General features: G+C 33.1%; 2 protein-coding genes across 2 annotated transcripts in view; one reads left to right on the forward strand and one right to left on the reverse strand.

The window, feature by feature from the left end:
* LOC119577890 (ras-related protein Rap-2c-like) overlaps window positions 1-20,000 on the forward strand; it is a 101,061-nt gene that overhangs the window by 60,962 nt on the left and 20,099 nt on the right. The gene's annotated exons all lie outside the window — the stretch shown is intronic.
* LOC119577889 (alpha-2-macroglobulin receptor-associated protein-like) overlaps window positions 17,947-20,000 on the reverse strand; it is a gene marked incomplete in the record, with an annotated part of 41,676 nt that continues 39,622 nt past the window's right edge. Inside the window, 1 exon segment of the mRNA XM_037925540.1 lies at window positions 17,947-18,245. Coding sequence (XP_037781468.1) covers window positions 18,015-18,245 — 231 coding nt within the window.

Raw genomic sequence — 20,000 nt, forward strand, 5'->3', positions numbered from 1 at the left:
ATATAAATATAATAACATAGATATTATGATAATACATAGTAAGAAAATAGCAGTATATAAGATGAATATAGTATAATTATTATATTTTATATATTATTATTATATGATATAATTTTTATATAGTATATATTATTGAAATATAATATAATATGTTATTATATATATCGTTATATATATTATATTATAGTAATATATGTATATGAATATATGTATATTATTATCTATATTAGTAAATTCTCATGTATGTATTGATTATATTATATATATATATATATATATATAAAGAATATATTCTATATTACTCTATCTATAGTAATATAATATTATATCATTATTAGTATATATACTATCATATTATATATCTTATATATAGTAGTATATGTTATATAGAGAAAGTATTTATTATCTAATATATATAATATACTGTATATTATTATATCTATAGTTATTTTTAAAATAAATATACTATATAGATATATAGTATCATACTAGTAAAGTATATAAATAAGTTATTACATATATAATATACTTATTATATACTATTATATATAATATAGTATATATGATTATTATATATCTATATATAGTATATATATATATCTATATACATATATTATTATTATAATGTTATATATTATTATATACTTATTATATATAAATTATGTATGATATATATTATTTATACTATAATATATAGTAATATAGAGTATATAATTAGTATATATATATATATATTTATGTATATATATATGTATATATTATCTATATCTATATATTATATATTATAGATAATATATATATGTACTATATATATATATATTCTTATAGTATATTATAGTATATATATATATATTGAAATCTATATATAATCTATATATATAAATATATCTATAATATAGTATATATGTATATATATATACTATATTATGATAACTATATTATTTCTATGATCTATTGATATGTATATATCTAAAAAATATATATTATAATTATTATATATATTATATATATATTATTATTATATACATATAATTGATTATATATATCTATCTCTTATTTTTATTCTTTATTTTATATCTATATATTAGTATCTGATCTATATCTACTCTCTTAATCTATCTTCTTACTTATAGTTATATTTACTCTATACCCTAATATAATTCATATATCTATCTATTATTTATATTATCTTATTTATGTTCTATATAATTATCTATCCTCATATCTACTAGTACTCTCTTATATATCCCTCTCTATATAATTTATATAATCTATAGTATATATATATTATAGTTATATAACTAGCTATATCTATCTAGTATATTATGTAGATATCTCATATAGCTATATATTCTAATAATTCCTACTATCTATATATAGCTCATCATTCTTCAATAAACTATATAATTCATATAAGACCTAAAACTCTAATCTCATACTGTCATAATATACTCTATCTCTCTATATCTATACTATACTCTCTAATCTCTAATAATCTGACATCTTTCTCATTCGCTAATGATATCTAATACTAGATAAATACTACCTATTAGCATTAGTATATACTATATATATTCGTATAGTCCGTCTAGATCTCTACTGATACGTATAACTATATATATTATTTTCTCTATATATACTATATCTATCTTCTAGCTCTATGTATTCTACTCCTATCTATCACTATCTCTCTCCTCTTCTACTCTCTATGTCGTCTCTCTTATCTCTAGAATACTATAGTATTAATCATCATCTATATGGTCACTATTTATAATCTATATACTATACTAGCTCTATCTATTTATCTGTATCATCTCTCTCTCTGTCTCATATCTCTCTTCTCTGTATATCTACTATTTTTAAATATTATGATATATAAATATATCTATCTATATATAATCTATATATGTATTATACTTATGTGATATATATATATATATATATATCTCTATTATATCTCATATATCATTCTATATCTAGTCTATCTTTATATATTTAATCTCTATTATACTCATCTATATATATATCTCTATTATATATAATACTATATATATATATTATGTTATATATATCTATAATATATATATGTATATCTAATTTATTGATGTGTATATTATCTTATTTATATACTATCAATATATATATCTATTTCTATATTATATTTTTATTTTTATATTTATAATATTCTCTATATTTATTTTATATATCTTATATATATGATTATATATTATATATATATATTATTATTATATATATATACTCATATATATTTTATGTATATATATTATTATTATTATGTATATCTATCTATATATTTTATATTATATTATCTATATATTATGATATATATATCTATCTATATATTATAGATGTATATATTATATATATCTATATATATATATTATTATGTATATATTATATACTATATATATATACTATGTATATTATATATACTATTTATGTATTCTTATTATATATATTATTGTATATATATATATATATATTTTCTTATATATATTATAGTTATATTTAGCGTGGTCAATGATCACTATATTGTAGTTTTCATGTTGTGATGCTCTTGGCGTGAGTACGTGGTAGGGTCCCCAGTTCCTTCCACGGAGAGTCCCGGTGTTACCTTTTAGGTAATCATTCTCTCTATCTTATCGGGCTTGGGACCAGCACTGACTTGGCTGGCTTGGCCCCCCGTGGCTAGGTAGCATCGAGGTGAATTTTCCTTCCCCAAGGAACAATGCGCCGGCCAGTGCCCTCAACCGTTTGAACCTCAGATTGCTGTCGTGCCAGTCTCGAGTCCGATGCTCTAGCCATTCGGCCACCGCGGCCCCGGCGATCATGGGCTTCCATGATTTTTCTTGGCAATTTAGAGCGGTGGTTTGCCATTGCCTTCCACCCGGTGTTTTTTTTTTTATCGCATCACCATCTCTATTTACCCGGCACTGACTTGGCCTGGCTTGGCCACCCAGTGGCTAGGCAGGCAATCGAGGTGAAGGTCCTTGCCGAAGGGAAACAACGCGCCGGCCGGTGACTCGAACCCTCGAACTCAGATTACCGTCGTGACAGTCTTGAGTCCGACGCTCTAACCATTCGGCCACCGCGTCCCCATATGTATATATATATATATATATATATAAATATATATACTATATAATACTATATAATCTGTTATATATATTATAGTATATTACTTTATTATAATATGTATATTATATATAATATGTATATATATATAATATTATTATATATATATCTATATATATATATATATAATTATATATATATATATATATTTCTATTATCATATATACTCTATATATATTATATTTATTATATCTATTATATATCTGTATATATATCTTCTCTTAAATCTCTCTCTCTATATGTCTATGTCTATCTATTATAGATATATATATATACTCTATATATATATATATATATATGTATATACTATATATTTATCTATCTCTATCATAATATATCTATATCTATCTATCTATTATATATCTATTCTATATCTCTATCTCTCTATCTTTCTATACTTATCTATATATATACTTATATATTATATATATCTATTATACTATATCTTACTCTTCTCTTAATCTATTATCTATATATATCTACTATTATATATATCTTCAATTATATCTCTATTATCTATTCTATATATATATATCTATACTCTATCTTATCTATCTATCTTATCTCTCTATATATATATCTATATTATCCTAATTCTCTACTTAGATTTCTATATATTTCATATTATCTTCTCATATCTATCATTATCTCATTCTTCTCTCATACTTATACTATATTCTATCTATTCTATATTTCTATATTATATTATCATTTATCTCTAATATCCTATATCTATCCTATATACATCATACTATCTATCTCATATATCTATATATTATATTATTATATATTATTATATTCATATATCTATCTATATCTATATATTTCTAATATCTCTTATACTATCTTTCTTCTATATATCTCTTTCTTCTATATTCTCCATCTTTTCATATAATACTATATTATCTATCATCTATCTTTATATATATCATTCTCATCTTTCCTACTCATATATCATATATTCTCTCTTATTTCTATTAGATCTATCTTATCTCTATTATTATATCTCTATATCTATCTTATATTCTATTATTCATATTATCTTATATATATCTATCTATCTTCTCATCTACTCTCTCTATATACTATATTCTCATCCTCTATCTCTCTTCTTTCTCTCTATCTCTTTCATCTATTATCTTCTCTCTATATTTATCTATCTATTATTATATCTCTTTCATCTCTTATTTCTTATATCTATCTTATTATCTATATCTATATATCTATTCTCTATCTACTTACTATATATTATATCTCTCTCTTCTATTCTACTTATCATATATCGATTTTATCTTCTCATCTATTCATCTCTATTATATCTCTCTATATTCTATATTTTTATATTCTCATCCTATCTTATTATATGATTTCTCTCTTCTACTCTCTTCATATCTATATATATTATTTATTTTCATATATATATATTCTCTATCTATCTCTTATCTTTTATATTACTTTTATCTCATACATATCTTCTTATATTCGCTATATCTAATTTTTATATCTATATATATCTATATCTTATCTCTATATTATCTTATATCTATATTATTTTCTATTTATTACTCTTCATATTACTATTATCTCTCATTTCTTTTTATTATCTATCTTTTATTATCTCTCTATATCTTCATCTACTCTCTCTCTATATCTATACTTATTATCTATCTTATCTATTATATCTATCTATATCGTCTATTCTTATTATCTCTATCTTTATCTCTACTTATATTCTTATCTCTTTCTATATATTATCCTTTATTCTATTTTTCTTCCCTTCTCTATTTTATCATATATCTATTATCCTTATCTCTCTCTCTATATCTCCTATCTCTCTCTATTATACTTTTCATCTTATCTTCTTCATCTTCTATTCTATCTCTCTATCTCTCTATTATATTTATATCTATTTCTTCTATTTATATCTCTATCTTCTCTATATACATACTCTATCTCTATACTCTATATATTTATCTTATTTTCTTACTCTCTTCTCTACCTTATTCTATCTATCTATATACTATATTATATCTTCATATCTCTATTTATACATTTCATATATTCTATACTATATCTATTATTATATAATTATATATATATTATATCATATATATTATATCATCTTATTATATATTTCTTCTTTTCATTATATCTTATATTCTATTCTTATTCTTTTATTTATCTATATATTTATATATATTATACTATATATATATACATATATAATATATTATAAATATCTATTCTATTATGATATTATATTATATAATATATATATATAATACTCTATATTTTCCTATATCTCATATCATCTTACTCTCATCTCTCTTCATTCTTATTATAATTCATTTATGTATTTATATTATCTTTATTTATCTTTATATGTATTTTATGATAAATCTACTTACTACTCATTATTATTACCTTTATCTATTTATATCATACTTATCTAACTCATCATATCATTCATATATTCTTTATACTTCATCTATTATTTTAATTAGTTTACCTTATATCTCATACATTATTTTCTTTATTTTATCTATTTAGATCTAAGATCTATATCTAATATATTACTATTATTCTATTCTATATATTATTGTATTTATATTTTGATTTATGTGTATATTTTTTTTTTTGCTTGATTGTTGTATTTGATGTGATGTATTCTACTTTATCATTATACCATAATATTCCTATATTCCCATATTATATACCATATCATTATACTTTTTTACTGTAATATACTAATATTTTACATATATCCTACGTTTAGTGTAATCTATATAATTAAGATATATGACCTATTGATATATACTATTATATATACTATATATATGATCTTGAGATATCCTCTTAAAATATGTAGGTTTGTGTTGATTTGTTTTATGAGTTTGTGTATAAGTGTGATGCTGGTGAAGTGAGTGTGGGCTGTGTTGACGTTGATAGTTGTGTGGAGAATATATAACGTATATAATATATCCATTATATATATATTTTCTCATTAATAACCTAACATAATCTCTATACCTTCTACACCATTATCACTTTTTTTTATTCACTGTTTACTAAACAAGCGAGACAATGGTTAAGAATGATAACAGTTTGTTGTGTGTTGAAGGGTGCAATATGAAAAGTATACGTTCCGATATTTGTTGGCATGGAATAGCGATAGGCCACATAAGCATTGTGCATCTTCCTGGAGAAGATCAAAGCCTAAATGAGTGCAGACACGTATATCAGAGCAAAGTTAATGGCAGAAGGATGCTTTAGAGATATAATAAACTCAACGTGATCTGGTAAGATTGAGGACCCCTGATCTTGACAGTAATCGACTTGCCATCCTGGAATTCTTTACATGGGCACAGGACATAGCATGGAATAACTTGCCAGTCTTTGGAAGAATGCTCATCTTTCCACTTGAGCGGAAAGCTCCTTACAGATATTTGTCTTATACATATTACCTTTCACTACTGCCCTGCACAGCTGGTGTTGGTGTGTATATGGCTCTTCCATCTTCACGACCGCACAATAGCAACAGTCTGCAACTATGTCACTTAGGCTAAAGCTTTTGTGTTTAATTGTTGCAATAATGAAGAGGTGTTGTGTCCATGAATTCTGTTGTTCTGTCTAGATAAGTGTCTGCACTTAGTATTACTAATGTTGTTGATTATGGAACACAACTAGGAATATACTTGCACTGACATGAAATTATTTTGTTATTGTAGTTACAGTGGAATATTTTTGAACAAGTGAGCAAATGATACATGAAGAGTGATTCACTAGTGAAGTTGAAATACAGAATGATAGTAGGGTACTAACTGGTTAGCAAGGACCTACTTAAGCTTAACTGCTTGTGCCATATGAGATTGACATCCTGGAATTGGTCTTTTAAAAGTGAGCAGCCATCAAATTGTTTATTATGCTGCTTCCTCAACTCTTAAATATGTCCATATGCTTCAGAACACAGCTTAAGTTTGGATGCAAATTCCTTTACTGTTTCTTCTTCCCGATAAGCTTTGTTTGTAAACTATTCAATGTTATATAATGCCCCGCACGAAAGGTTTAGGTATTATTTGTCTCAATAATACGACATAACTTTATTCGCCTGTCAAGGTTAGTTATTAAAATTTTAGTAATACGTTTGGTAACATCCGTTCAAAAGTCTATCCAAGGAATAATTGTTCCAATTTTTTTCCTTTTCTAGTAGTTTCAATTATGAAAATTATACCCTGATTTCTGCAATGTAATAAAATACCTATTAGCCAACTGCATTTGTTTATATTTGTTGGCAGAAGTTAAAGGTGGAAGGAATTTTTAAAAGTTGAATGTATGATTTTACTGAGATAATTTTTAATACATGGTCATGGTATTGAGCCAAATTTCAAAAGAATATAATACAAAGCTCTGTTAAAATATGAGATTAATTAACACAAGAGCAAACTTTGCCTATATGTAATTTTTAATAAACCAAAATTGAATATTTGTGTTGCTTGTATACAAATATAAGCCTTTCTTGGAGAAAGCAATTTTGTCATCTTGTGACTTCTCCCATGTTGTTGTGATTTGTGTATACCTATCCCTTAGTTTGTCCACCTCACTTGTATAGTTGAAGGGCTTATAGCCTGCATCTCCTTTTACTTGATACTTGTTAGAAAACACTGAATCTTGTCGTGCAAAATTTTCTTTTCAAGGAGGAAAGGGGGGAGGGGGGGGATAAATAAAATGTAAGCTTTTTTCCAGTGTAAAGTATTTGCAATTTTTTTCTCTCTAAGAGTTTTTAAAAAATTTTGTATCTTTTAATATGCATAAACTTGACATATTTTAGTATAACTTTACAAATGAGATTTACATTGCTACCTTTATTTTTTATGTATTTCCTCTCATATGTAAATGATTGATGTTTCAACTGAGAAAATATATAATCAATAAATGATTTTAACTACTGCAAGGAGAAATCCTTTGTCAAATAGTTCGGTGGTCATGTTTTGGCTACGGGTATCTCAGAGGATCTTAAAGCAAAGCAGATGATGTTTCTGCACAATAGTGGGTGTGATGTGTGATAACTTGTGCATTGTTAATGTGTCTAAGAGAGAGAGCCTGCACATATTGTATTTTAGTACCCTTTTGTCCCTTTAAAGTCCTCAACAAATATAAAATGACAGGTAGCCCAAAGTGATTAAAAAAAAAAAAACATAGGACCATTGGTGGTAGCAGAACATTGACTATTATCTGGTTACAACATAATGTGCTTTTGTAATGCTCATAAGTCATTTGAATTATAACTATTCATGAATGTAATGAATTTGTTAAAAATAAGTATTTTTAAAAATGTTGAATACTACTGCATTTATTATACCTTTGTTAGGATAAGAATTGAATGAGTATATCATTTGTGAAAATGTCTTCATATAATACTAAAACAAGGAAAGTATCTTCATAAAAGAACACTTATTCTGCATTTAATCAAAATAATTTAAGTTCTTCCTTGATCTTGTTTCTTAATATTGTACAAACTTTCAAACTTTTTTAATGCCAATTTTGTTTGTTTTTGTTTGTTTTGCAATTTTGAACTGAAACTAAATCAGAAAGGGATAACATATTATTTTTTTCAAAATATGTTTTAATGCAGCACATGTATTACATCTAATAAAGTTAATTTCAAAAACCTATTTCATACAGTTCCTAAAAATAATAATAAATCATAGAGAAATTCTCTTTTATTCTGTCATTATATCTTAATAAGCGATTGTGACCCCCAAGCCCTTGGTGAAGGAAGTTGATAGTAGTGAAGTCAGCAATGGGCTAACACAAGGTCTATATATAAATGGTTTGAGATAATGTTTGTGTGGTTATAAGCTAAATAAAGCTACAGCATTATTAGTATACTTTATTAAAAGTATATAAATATAAATCATTTACTTTTTGCATTATTTTTTTTTTTTTCAAGTAAAAAAAGTGTTTTGAAATTGAAAAGGTTTTTTTCCTGCTTAAGGGGGGGGGGGGGGGGGGGGGGGGGGGGGGGGGGGGGGGGGGGGGGGGGGGGGGGGGGGATTAAGCAAAAGGGGAAAAGGGGGAAATTAAAAGGGAAAAATTTTTAAAGAAAAACCCAAAATTTTAAGGGGAAAAGAAATGGTCCAGTTAAAAAAGGGGAGATGCCATGGGAGTAGAGGGAAAGGAGGGGGGGGATAAAGGAAGATAAGACAGTTTTGGAATAAAGTAAGTGCTTTATTGCTGGTACTCAAAATTAGAAAATGAAGTTTCTTTTTTTCCTGCCTCAATTAAGAGGTAGATTTTTTCTCTCTCTTCTCAGTAGCATTTTTTATTAATGAATACACTAATTTTGTTAACCACAATAATAATAAAATTGTTAAAACAGACATATACCTTGTGGATAAAATTGACAACTTGAAGATTGTGTATCATTTCACAATTCATTCTTCAAATGGATACTGAAAACATCTAAAGCAGTCCAGAGAAGTCTAGGCATAAGAATATCCTGTAGAAGGGTTTCCATTTGAGCTTTTCATCCTCTTCCTAATTTAGATCAGTTATATTACCTGAAAATCTCTTCACCTCTTGTATCTTGTGCTTAACCTAATTGCTAAAGCACAACTCCACAACTCCATTCACCTAGTCAAAATTTAGTTAAGGGTTGTTTCATACTCAGTCTTGCCCGGCAATTCTCCCAGATGAAATTGCAAACTTCCGGTCCTCCAATGCAGCCATCACTCGTACCTAACAGTTTTGTGTATGTGAGTATGCATCTGTTTATGTCTGCGTATACTTGCATGTGTATATGTATTTAAGTGTGTATATATGTACATAATGTACATGTATCTATGTAAGTAAATAGTTAAGTATTTATGTAGTGTAAAACTCAGTTTTATGCATATCTGATATGATTTCAAATAAATAAATGTCAGAGACTGACTATATTTAAAAAAAAAAATAGAGAAGTAAAGTTTTGGAAATAGCTTTTTTTTTGTTTCTTTTTATGTTAATAAAGCTGATTTTATACAAACATGATGCACTAAAAGTAGAATATTTAATGCTTATTAAAGTAAAAAAAAAAAAAAGTGCTAGACATCAAAGGTCATATATAGAAAGGTATAATGGTGGAAAGGGTAAAAAAAGGGGTTAGTTTATTAAATATGCTACATATCAAAAGTCCTATTCCAGTTCAGGGTAGTATAGTATTGAAGGATAAAAAGGGGTAAGGAAAGAGAGGGTGAGTAAATGGGTTAAGATAGGAATTAGCAAACGGGTGAATAGATTTAAGTTGTCAAAGAAAAAAGTGGTATTCTGGATGGATGTCCATTGGGTAAGGCTGAGATTAGCAAAAGGGGAGTGGGGGGATTAAAGGTGAATAGATTAAAGAACAGTTTCAGGAGAAATGTCAGGAGGGGGAGGATCCTGGGAAAGATACTGTGTGTACTCGTGAGGGAGGAGAAGGGATAACAGGAAGGAAGGTGGGTAATGTAGATGCAGCAGTAGATGGAGTGTGTTGGGAGGGAATGGAGGGAAGACATATAGGAAGATCATGAGTAGGATGAGATATGGCAGCATTCACTTTAAGTGAGGGAATGAGAGCCGAGAAATTGAGAGGATGGACAATGTATTAGAATGTCGAGTTTCTGAAATGGTTCCTTATTAATGGGAGAAGAGGGGACATGTTTAAGGGGCAAAGGATGAGGTAGATATAGGAGAGGATGCAGTAGAAGATGGGGCGGAACATTTAGACTGTCCAATGCGGCAAGTAAAGTGAGGAGGCAGAGGTGTAGGCATCAGGGAAGTAGAGAATTGGAGTGTCCTGATTTAGAATGGCAAAAACTTTAACTGGGAGAGAGAGGGGTAGAAGTGGAAGCATAAGGAGTAGGAGGAAGAGATACTGGGGGAGATTGAGAAGAACTTGTGGAGAAGGGGTAGGGGCAGAGTGAAGGACAGCACTGGAGTAGGGAACAAGAGAAAAAAATTCACTGTCTGGCCTTGCATAAAGTGAGGCCAAGTTTAAATGTGAGGACGGCTTCCTCAGAATCAAACTTACAGGTAGGGTAGCCCCTGTAAAATATATTATGGGAACCACTACAGTTGGCACATGTGCTGACTGTACAGGGCAGTTTGAATGATCATGGACAGATTGGGCTCATAGAGGGCAGTAGGCTGTGGAGCAACAGTACTTAGTAGGGTGGCCAAAATGCCAACATTTTTGACAATGAAAATGGAGGGTGAAATAGTTAGACAGGGCAGGACTCCACCATTATAAACTTCATAAGAGAGGTCATGTCTATGGAAGGTAGTCTTGGCAATACTGGAGTAGGACTTCTGGCGACCTCTGGGGATAATAGTGTTGCCCTGTACTGATACTGCATCATAGTCAATGAGACAGGCAAGCAGATAATTTTCAGTCTGACCAATTCCTGTTGTAGATAGGGTAATCAGCTGGGGAGATAGAAACAGTTCCAGTACAAGTATTATGGGAGGAGTGAGGCTGAACAGGAGTAAAATTATCAGTGAAGTCAGTCAGGGTAGATAAAGCACAATCTTGAGACTCAGATGTAATTGAAAAGACATGAATGTTTGGAATTGCTGCAAGAGGAAACTTTGCCTATTTGTTTTCAGACATTTTTGGAATAGAAGAGTGCTATCAGAGTAATACGATCCTACTTAGCTGAACTAAAAAGACTACACAAAAAGATTTGTATAGGTGCAAGTAGGTGAAGGGTGAGGATGGGAGGAAGAGGGAAAGGTGCTGAGTGAGATAGTACAAGGAGGTGGACGATAAGGTTAGGTACAAAATCATTATTGGCCATGGTAAGCCTGGAGTATTTGGGGAAGAGAAATTGGTCATCCCTTAGGGTCCCCATGAGAGGTAAGGGCTAAATAACTAAATGGGAATATTGTGCCCAGGGTTCCCTGTGGCCCTTCAGGATTGACCTAAAGCCTCTATCCCTTCAACATGGTTTTCACATCTTAAGAATTGGCCAGAAGGGGTTGGAGAAAAAAAGGATAAGGGGAGAGGAAAAGGCTGTGCAAAATGAGTTGAGCCAAGGGCTGAAGCCCAAAGGTAGGGGAGGTCCCCAACATTGTGCCCCAGTCTCTGTCTCCTAAGCCCCCACGGCAACAACAGGGATTAAGGGGGGGGGATTAAAAAGTAGAATCTTCAGGGTTTATTTTGATATATTGGACAACTATGATGAACTATGGACATTACAAGTAAGCTAAGGTTTCTCAGCACATTTTCATCAATGGGGCAAGGCCACAGCCTAGATGGATGGTCCAGTTTGAAAAAAAAAAAAATTATTTGAGATTTATTTAACCCTTTCCTGGCGGGTAGTATTCACAGTGGCGCGGGCCTCGCTGCCGGGGGCTTATATCGTCGCCCTAGCATGCGCGACCACTCATGCCAAATACCAGCATCCCATGCCGTTTCTTCGTAATACTACGAGGATATGTTGTATTTTCAGTTTTCATTATTTTCTAAAGTCTCTACTTGCCATATTTCCTGATAAATTGAGACTGAAGGGTATTTTTGTTATATAGACTCCAGAGTTGATCATTATTCAGTCTATAGTCTTGAATAAAATAAGCAGTGTGCGGCATCATGGAGGTTTTTTTTTTCCCCACAGTAAAAATGAGTGTTAAAAATGACTTAATCACACTTTCAGTGGCAGAAAAACAATATTTTGCTGTGATTGTAACAAAAAAAAACTCATGGCATATCCATACATACACCATGGCATGTACATACATGCCCCCGGCAGATAGTCCCGCCATGCCATGGCATGTGCGTACATCCCACCTGTCGGCAAAGGGTTAACACCTTGATATTTTTCAGTTTTTAATTTAGGCCATTGTACACAATACTAAAAGGAAATTAAGCACTTGGAAAGACATTTTTGAGACAATAAATTGCTCTTTTAGACAACAAACATAATTCAAATTGGAAAATTGGTGTGGATTGTGGAAATGTCTCCCCATCACCTACCAAAACTCTCATCAATTTTACTAGTTTTGGCATGAGTGCCCCCCACTCCCTGGAAAGTAAAAGATATACACATAGCTTAAAGATACATACACAAAGTGCCAGGAGAATCATTGTAATATCTCAAAGCTATTATTTTTGAACAGACCCTTATTGAAAATTATATACAGGCCGATTTTGCTTCTTCTCTTATAAACAGCTGTGCCCAGATAAAAACTCAATTTCTGGTGAACCCTATATATTAGCCTCATGGTATAAAGGCAGAAATAAGAAAATAACTTAATAATGTGGTATTAAAAATTGGCTATTGGCCAGTAATGTGGGTTGCTGGGACAGACATGCTCATCCCTTTCAGTGCTTCAAGCACAATATTAGGGACCTAGAATTTTGCAGCTGTATATTATAAACAAAAATAAAGAAAATAAGCCTGTACCTAATAGTAACACTAAACAAGTGATTTTGCCATTGCTTGGTTTATGCTATTATGCAGTTTTATCCAGGATTCAGTCCACTACAAATATTCCATGAAAAAAATAAGTCTTACGATGTATTTTTTTCAGTTCAGCTTATATTAATCTCCATATAAAAAGTAGAGGATAAAAACACCTGTATATAATCACTGCTTGTGACAAACCTATCACGCCGTTTACTTCATCATACAAACGAATCTACCATTCACAAAGTTATTTTATTTTAGTTTCCAAAATATAGTGGGAAACTGAAAAATTAAGACCTTCCCATGATTTCCCCTCTTTCAAGAATAAAAATTATAATTTCCTTTACAGAAATAATTCCCCTTTAGTAAAATTTATCTAGATGAAAAGCCTAGAAGACTTAAATTATAACTATTGCCATCATACCTGATGCTCTTTGATGAAGTAAAGCAGGTGACACACAAGAAACTTCTGAGAAAAGGAATGTTACATCATGATGATGAGAAAACTGTCTTTGGGGATCATTGTTACTTCAGAGATACCTTTGCCTTGAATCAGTACCATTACAAAAATTGTGCAAGTGTAGACCAAAAAGACTAACAGAAGCATATGACCGTGATAGTGGAATTCAGACAAGTGCTGAACATTCATAGGCAGGTAGAGTCATGTAATCATGAATTGCGTGATCAATCATCTCTTGTGCCCTTGCCTAGAGTGTGCCATACTTAACCAATGCCCCTGGGAGACATTGGGGTTTGCTAGGCATCAAACAGTATGCGCACTGCTTATGTGTCACACTGATAAGATTTCTTTATGTATCACTTGTATCCAAAACATGTATTTAATGTTTTAGCATATTTAGCGATGCATGACATTCATATTAGTTACTAGATCCAACCTATAGTGGCTCGATTATGTATATTAGAGTCCATATCAATAATTAATAGTTATGTTACATTCGCAATTCTAGTTTGTAAGAGTTTGTATTCAGTTATATGGAAGGCTGCAACTGCCTGTTTTTTCTTTTTGTGTGTCAAACTTCAAGACAAACTGGCAGAGTACCATATTGAAAATCTAAGTAGTTGACACGAGGAGACCTGACCATGTAAACTTAAGAGTGAAGGTCACTGTTACTTACAGGTTCACAGCAGCAGCAAGAGAGCACATTGTTTTGGCGTGTTACATCTTCCATGCATAGCAGGTGAATAATCTGAATGCGAAATATCACCCTTTATACAAAACAATAACCATTCAGAGCATTACATGTCCCATTCTCTCTCAGGCAATACCCTAGGGGATGTAACATGTGGGCATGAGGGTACCTTATAAGGAACAAAATAAAAGATAATTCATCAGAGTAACATGATATGAATGACGCACTACCTGGAGCCACACCCTATTCAGCCATTACGGGAACCCCATGCTACCCAGAGGATAAGGGTTAAGGTGACTACTTTTCAGAAAAATATATTCTTTGTTTTTGGCTTCTAAGAAACCTCTAAGCAGCAATTTCAAGAGGACTGGATGATTAGAACCTAAAAAAAAGGATAAAAAATTGTAAAAAACAGACATTTTAGTTACCCTGGCATTTCCTAAATTCTCGTCAGGTTTCTACAGTTTAACAGTGTGGCTACAATATTTTTCAATGAGTTTTGATATACTGTATTGTCATTAGTATATGACAAGTCTCTAAACTTAGATTTTTTTTATCATAAAAAAATCACATTTGCACTTTTGCCATATTTGCCTTCAACTGACAAAACTACATCATCATCATCAAGGGGCTAATGCCATCGGGGACGCATAGCTGCATCCAACCTTCGCTTCCAGCCACAGGGGTCCCTCATGGCGAGTCTCCAAGCAGGCCCTCGGGCCATCTCTCATTCCTCGCGACAGGATTGGTTGAGCTGCCCAAGCCATGACCTCCTACGTCACCCCACGGGCCTCCTCCACCCAGGATTGTCTCGCTAAGAGATAACCTGATAGGGAGGGTCATTCACAGGGAAGTGAGGTAGGTACCCATATAGCCTGAGTTGGCGGTTCTGGATTATGAAAGTAACAGGTCCATTGCCAGTTGGACACATGGTCCTGCCAACTGTATCCTATTGTAGCAGCACGACCCCGCAACCTGGAGTTCAGCGTAGTTACCCAGGTTGGATCACACAGGTCCACAGCCATGTCCGCATTCATTGGACAGCAGGCTCCCCTCGTTCCCTGCGCGCTTACACAGCGCTAGTGTACTTAAGGCGCAGAGCCGAAAACGAGATCAGCATTCCCTGAACCAGACAACAGCAGCAGCACCATAAGGAGTGCCCAGTCCTTAGCTGACTGGGGAGCCTGCCGGCTCCCCCGTTGATCTCCGACTTCATCACCAACACCCAGCCATACCTGTGGGCACTCACACCCACAACAAATACTCCCCAAAGAGATAAGACACCAGTAACCCCAAATAGAAGATGTGCAACCATCCATCTTCTATACTGGTGACCACTGGAGTGATACATTAAGGTATATCGCTCGCTCGCTTTGCTCACTCTCTGGAGGGGGAGTACCTATAGCAGCACGACCCCGCAACCTGGAGTTCAGCGTAGTTACCCAGGTTGGGTCACACAGGTCCACAGCCATGTCCGCGCTCATTGGACAGTGGGCTCCCCTTGTTCCCTGCGCGCTTACACAGTGCTAGTGTACTTAAGCCGCAGAGCCGAAAACGAGATCAGCATTCCCTGATCCTCCAGCAGAACCAGACAACAGCAGCAGCACCATAAGGACTGCCCAGTCCTTAGCCGACTGGGGAGCCTGCTGGCTCCCCCGTTGATCTCCGACTTCATCACCAACACCCAGCCATACCTGTGGGCACTCACACCCACAACAAATACTCCCCAAAGAGATAAGACACCAGTAACCCCAAATAGAAGATGTGCAACCATCCATTTTCTATACTATGATTCAGTGACTATGACTATGATCCAGTGATCTATGACTTGTTACAAAAGGCATCAAGACAAGATTCCAAGGCACTAGATAGTGTCCAGGTTTTGCTTCCATACAGCAAAACTGGCATTATCTAGGCCTTAAAGATGCACAGCTTGATCTTATTGCATAAACTACCAACATCTCCAAATGTTCTTGTTGATCGAGGTCATGGCTCCTGCTGCCAGACCAATCCGTCTACTGACATCTTGGTCTGACAGCTCAGAAACATAGACTTTGGTACCAAGGTATGTAAAGCTCTCTGTGCCTTCAACTTCCTCACTGCAAGCATGTAATGACTGAATGGGTTCTCCCAACAGGCCCCCCAAAGTCCTTAATCTTGGTCTTGGTCCAGCAGACCTCTAGGCTTTGCCTCATTGCAAAATGCATCAAGAGCTGCCACCAGTGATTCCAGAAACTCAGATAGGATAGCAACATCGTTGGCAAAGTCAAGGTCAGTGCACCACACTGACTTGATGTACTCTGCTTTCCAGTCCAGTGATTAAAACTTGTGCAGGCATAGCTTCCACCCCTGTATTAACAGGAAAGGTTCGACAGCCAACACGTACAGCATTTCGCACTGCATAAGCTGCTATGCAATATAGCGATTCTCAATGCACTGAGTCAAATACGTTCTTGAGGTCAATGTAGCTGCAAGTGACCCATGACCGAATTCGCGTGGCATTCCACAATGACTTGAAGCGGTAGGATATGGTCTATTGTGGACTTGCCAGGAGTGAATCCAGACTGCTCTGGTCTCTGGTGCCTTAGTAGGTGGTCGCAGATCCGTTTTAGAAGAATGTGGGTGAAAACCCTGACTGGTATACTGAGCAGTGTGATGCCATGGTAGTTGCTACAGTCCCAATGATCCCCTTTCCCCTTCCAGAGAGGGATGACCATGCCCCTCAAAAGGTCAGGGGGAATGGACCCAGGCTGCCAGATGGCAGTCTAGACTGCATGAAAGCCCTGTGCCATGGTTCACCCCCAGCCTTTAGCAGTTCAGCAGGGATACCACATATGCCTGCAACTTTCCCACCCTTCAACTTAGAAATGGCCATCCTAACTTCATTTATAAATGCCACTAACACATTGCAGTCCAATCATTTTGATAATTTTATACAAAATCTGGTCTCTAGGCTGTAATCAAATTTTGAGAAATAGTCCTGTGTCGATTCCAATTATATCTTTCAAATAAATCTGTATTTGTGTGTGTGTCAGCATGATTTACATCAATATATATAATGCTAAGCAAGGTTCACAGAAGAGACCATATTTCAATGTCTATTTATTTTCTTATAAAGCTGAAAATATACTTTCTATACATTAAGCTTAAAGAACAAATATTACAAAAATCATCAAATGCTCTAACACTTAAAACAATCAAATTCTCATTCTTTCTTCTTTCTGTTTACACAATTTTCTTATTTAAACAAATTATTCATAATTTCAGCAAACAAGCAGAGGATACATCATAACTCTAGATGTCTTTGAAAGATTCTCATTTCCAGATCCTCATGGAGCTTTTCAACCTTGCGCTGCTGCTTACTCAAACGTTCTTGCAACAAGCGCTGACCTTCTGTGGAATGCAGCTGCTTTTCCGACTCCTTAATTTCTGCCCCAGACCGTGACTGCAGGACTTCTAATTGACCTGTCATATGTCGTACTTTGAGAAGTCGATGTTCATAGTGTTTGAGCTCCGTCTGAAAGCATAAATGTTTCCTTTTAGAACTAGTGTAATTATCATATGTATAGGCATAAATTAGATATTTGATATTGCAAAATAACCTTTAAAAAAATGGATCTACTGTAATAACCAATTGGTTGCAACCTGGAAATAAGAAGCAAATATCTATGGCTATGTATGTTCAAGCTTTTTTGGTCTTGACTATGGTCACTGAGGAGATACAGCCCCTCAAAGGTAAGCTTAAAGCCTCATCCCCCTCCCCCCAAATAATATATACTACAGCCAAAATGTTTCCCATACTTTATACTTTTCACTATGCAGCTGAAAGCATGGGATGCCTGGTGAATGGTTTGGTATGGCACAGGAAAATCCCATCAAAAATGGGTTTCTCAAAGAAAATCTATTATACAATCTTATCCTGGTCTATCATTATTAAAGCTCCAGCAGCACCAACACTGAGGCTAGAGCAAGCAAGACCAATCCTCTTCTCAAATGGCATGAAATTATGCAATGCCAACAGTAAGAATTGCAGATTTCATCGCATAATGACATACCCGTGATACTGGCTCATCTGAAGGAGCTCTTTACTTATAATAGTGACATTATTTGTTTGGTGTCACCATTGTATACAAGCACTTAAAGTAATGGAAAACTTCACTTCAATTTTTTAATAATAATAATAATAATAATAATAATAAAATAATAATACAATCTCTAATATTGTACTTAAAGTACTGAAGAAGCTTGGGCAAATGGGGACAGTGCCAATCTGCACCAACAATAAGAGCACTTAATGGGTTAACCCAATTATAATGGAAAGCTTGCAATGTAATACCAAACAATGTATCTGGGCACATGCAGAGTCAGCTGCTAGTGGAAAAAATCAGAAGCACAGGAAACAATATTATAAATAAAAACAAACAATGACTAAAACAATATTTAAAAACTTGGCTAAAAAGAGGCTCTAAGCCTATTTGTGAGAGATATTTCCCCTTAACAAAGCAGCAGGGTCCAAAGAAAAGCACAGATTATAGCATTCTCAACTGCTCATGTTATGATATCATCCCAGCATTAGATTTATAACATGGATTGACCACATCCGGTGTCTCCCGGGGTAACTGGGAGTCTTAGTTTCCCTATTCAGGCTCTGGCCCCCAGAGTTATAATTGCACTTCCCCAGGCTTAGTGCATCTAGGATGGCTGGATCTTACTTTCATAAAATCATACTATAAAAATGATAATATCTAAAAAATTCCTGAGACAATGATTAAGTAAGGATCCTCACTGCCTGCAAAAAACAAAATCAGGGTCTGGGTAAAGAAGCCTTCCCCAGATAGCGCAACTAAGCTGGTAATCCCGGCTGTGTGCATGATACCAGTTATATAAAGCTAGTAAGTCCATGCTGACAGATATGGGTAGGCAGGAGAATGGACAGCATAACTTTAATAAAAGTTATAACAAGCTTTATCAGTTACATAAGCAGTAATATTCTAATTGTCTGTCATGTTGCTGCGAGTCTGACAACAACTCTTTAACAAGTCTTTAACTATTAAAGACAGCAATTTCTCAACCTCACCTTGCTGGTCAGCTGTAAAGGGCACAAAATTCTGATCTCAAACTTGCATACCAGAAAATGTCAGTCACATACTAATACATCCCATGGTTACTGAGCAGCAGAGAATGAAAGTTGGAAAAAGTTACAGCTGCCACAGAATAAGGAGGGAGGGAGGGAGAAAAAAAGAGAAAGAGAGAGAGAGGGAGAAAAAGAGAG

Source organism: Penaeus monodon, chromosome 10, assembly GCF_015228065.2.
Source record: "Penaeus monodon isolate SGIC_2016 chromosome 10, NSTDA_Pmon_1, whole genome shotgun sequence".
NCBI lineage: Eukaryota > Metazoa > Arthropoda > Malacostraca > Decapoda > Penaeidae > Penaeus > Penaeus monodon.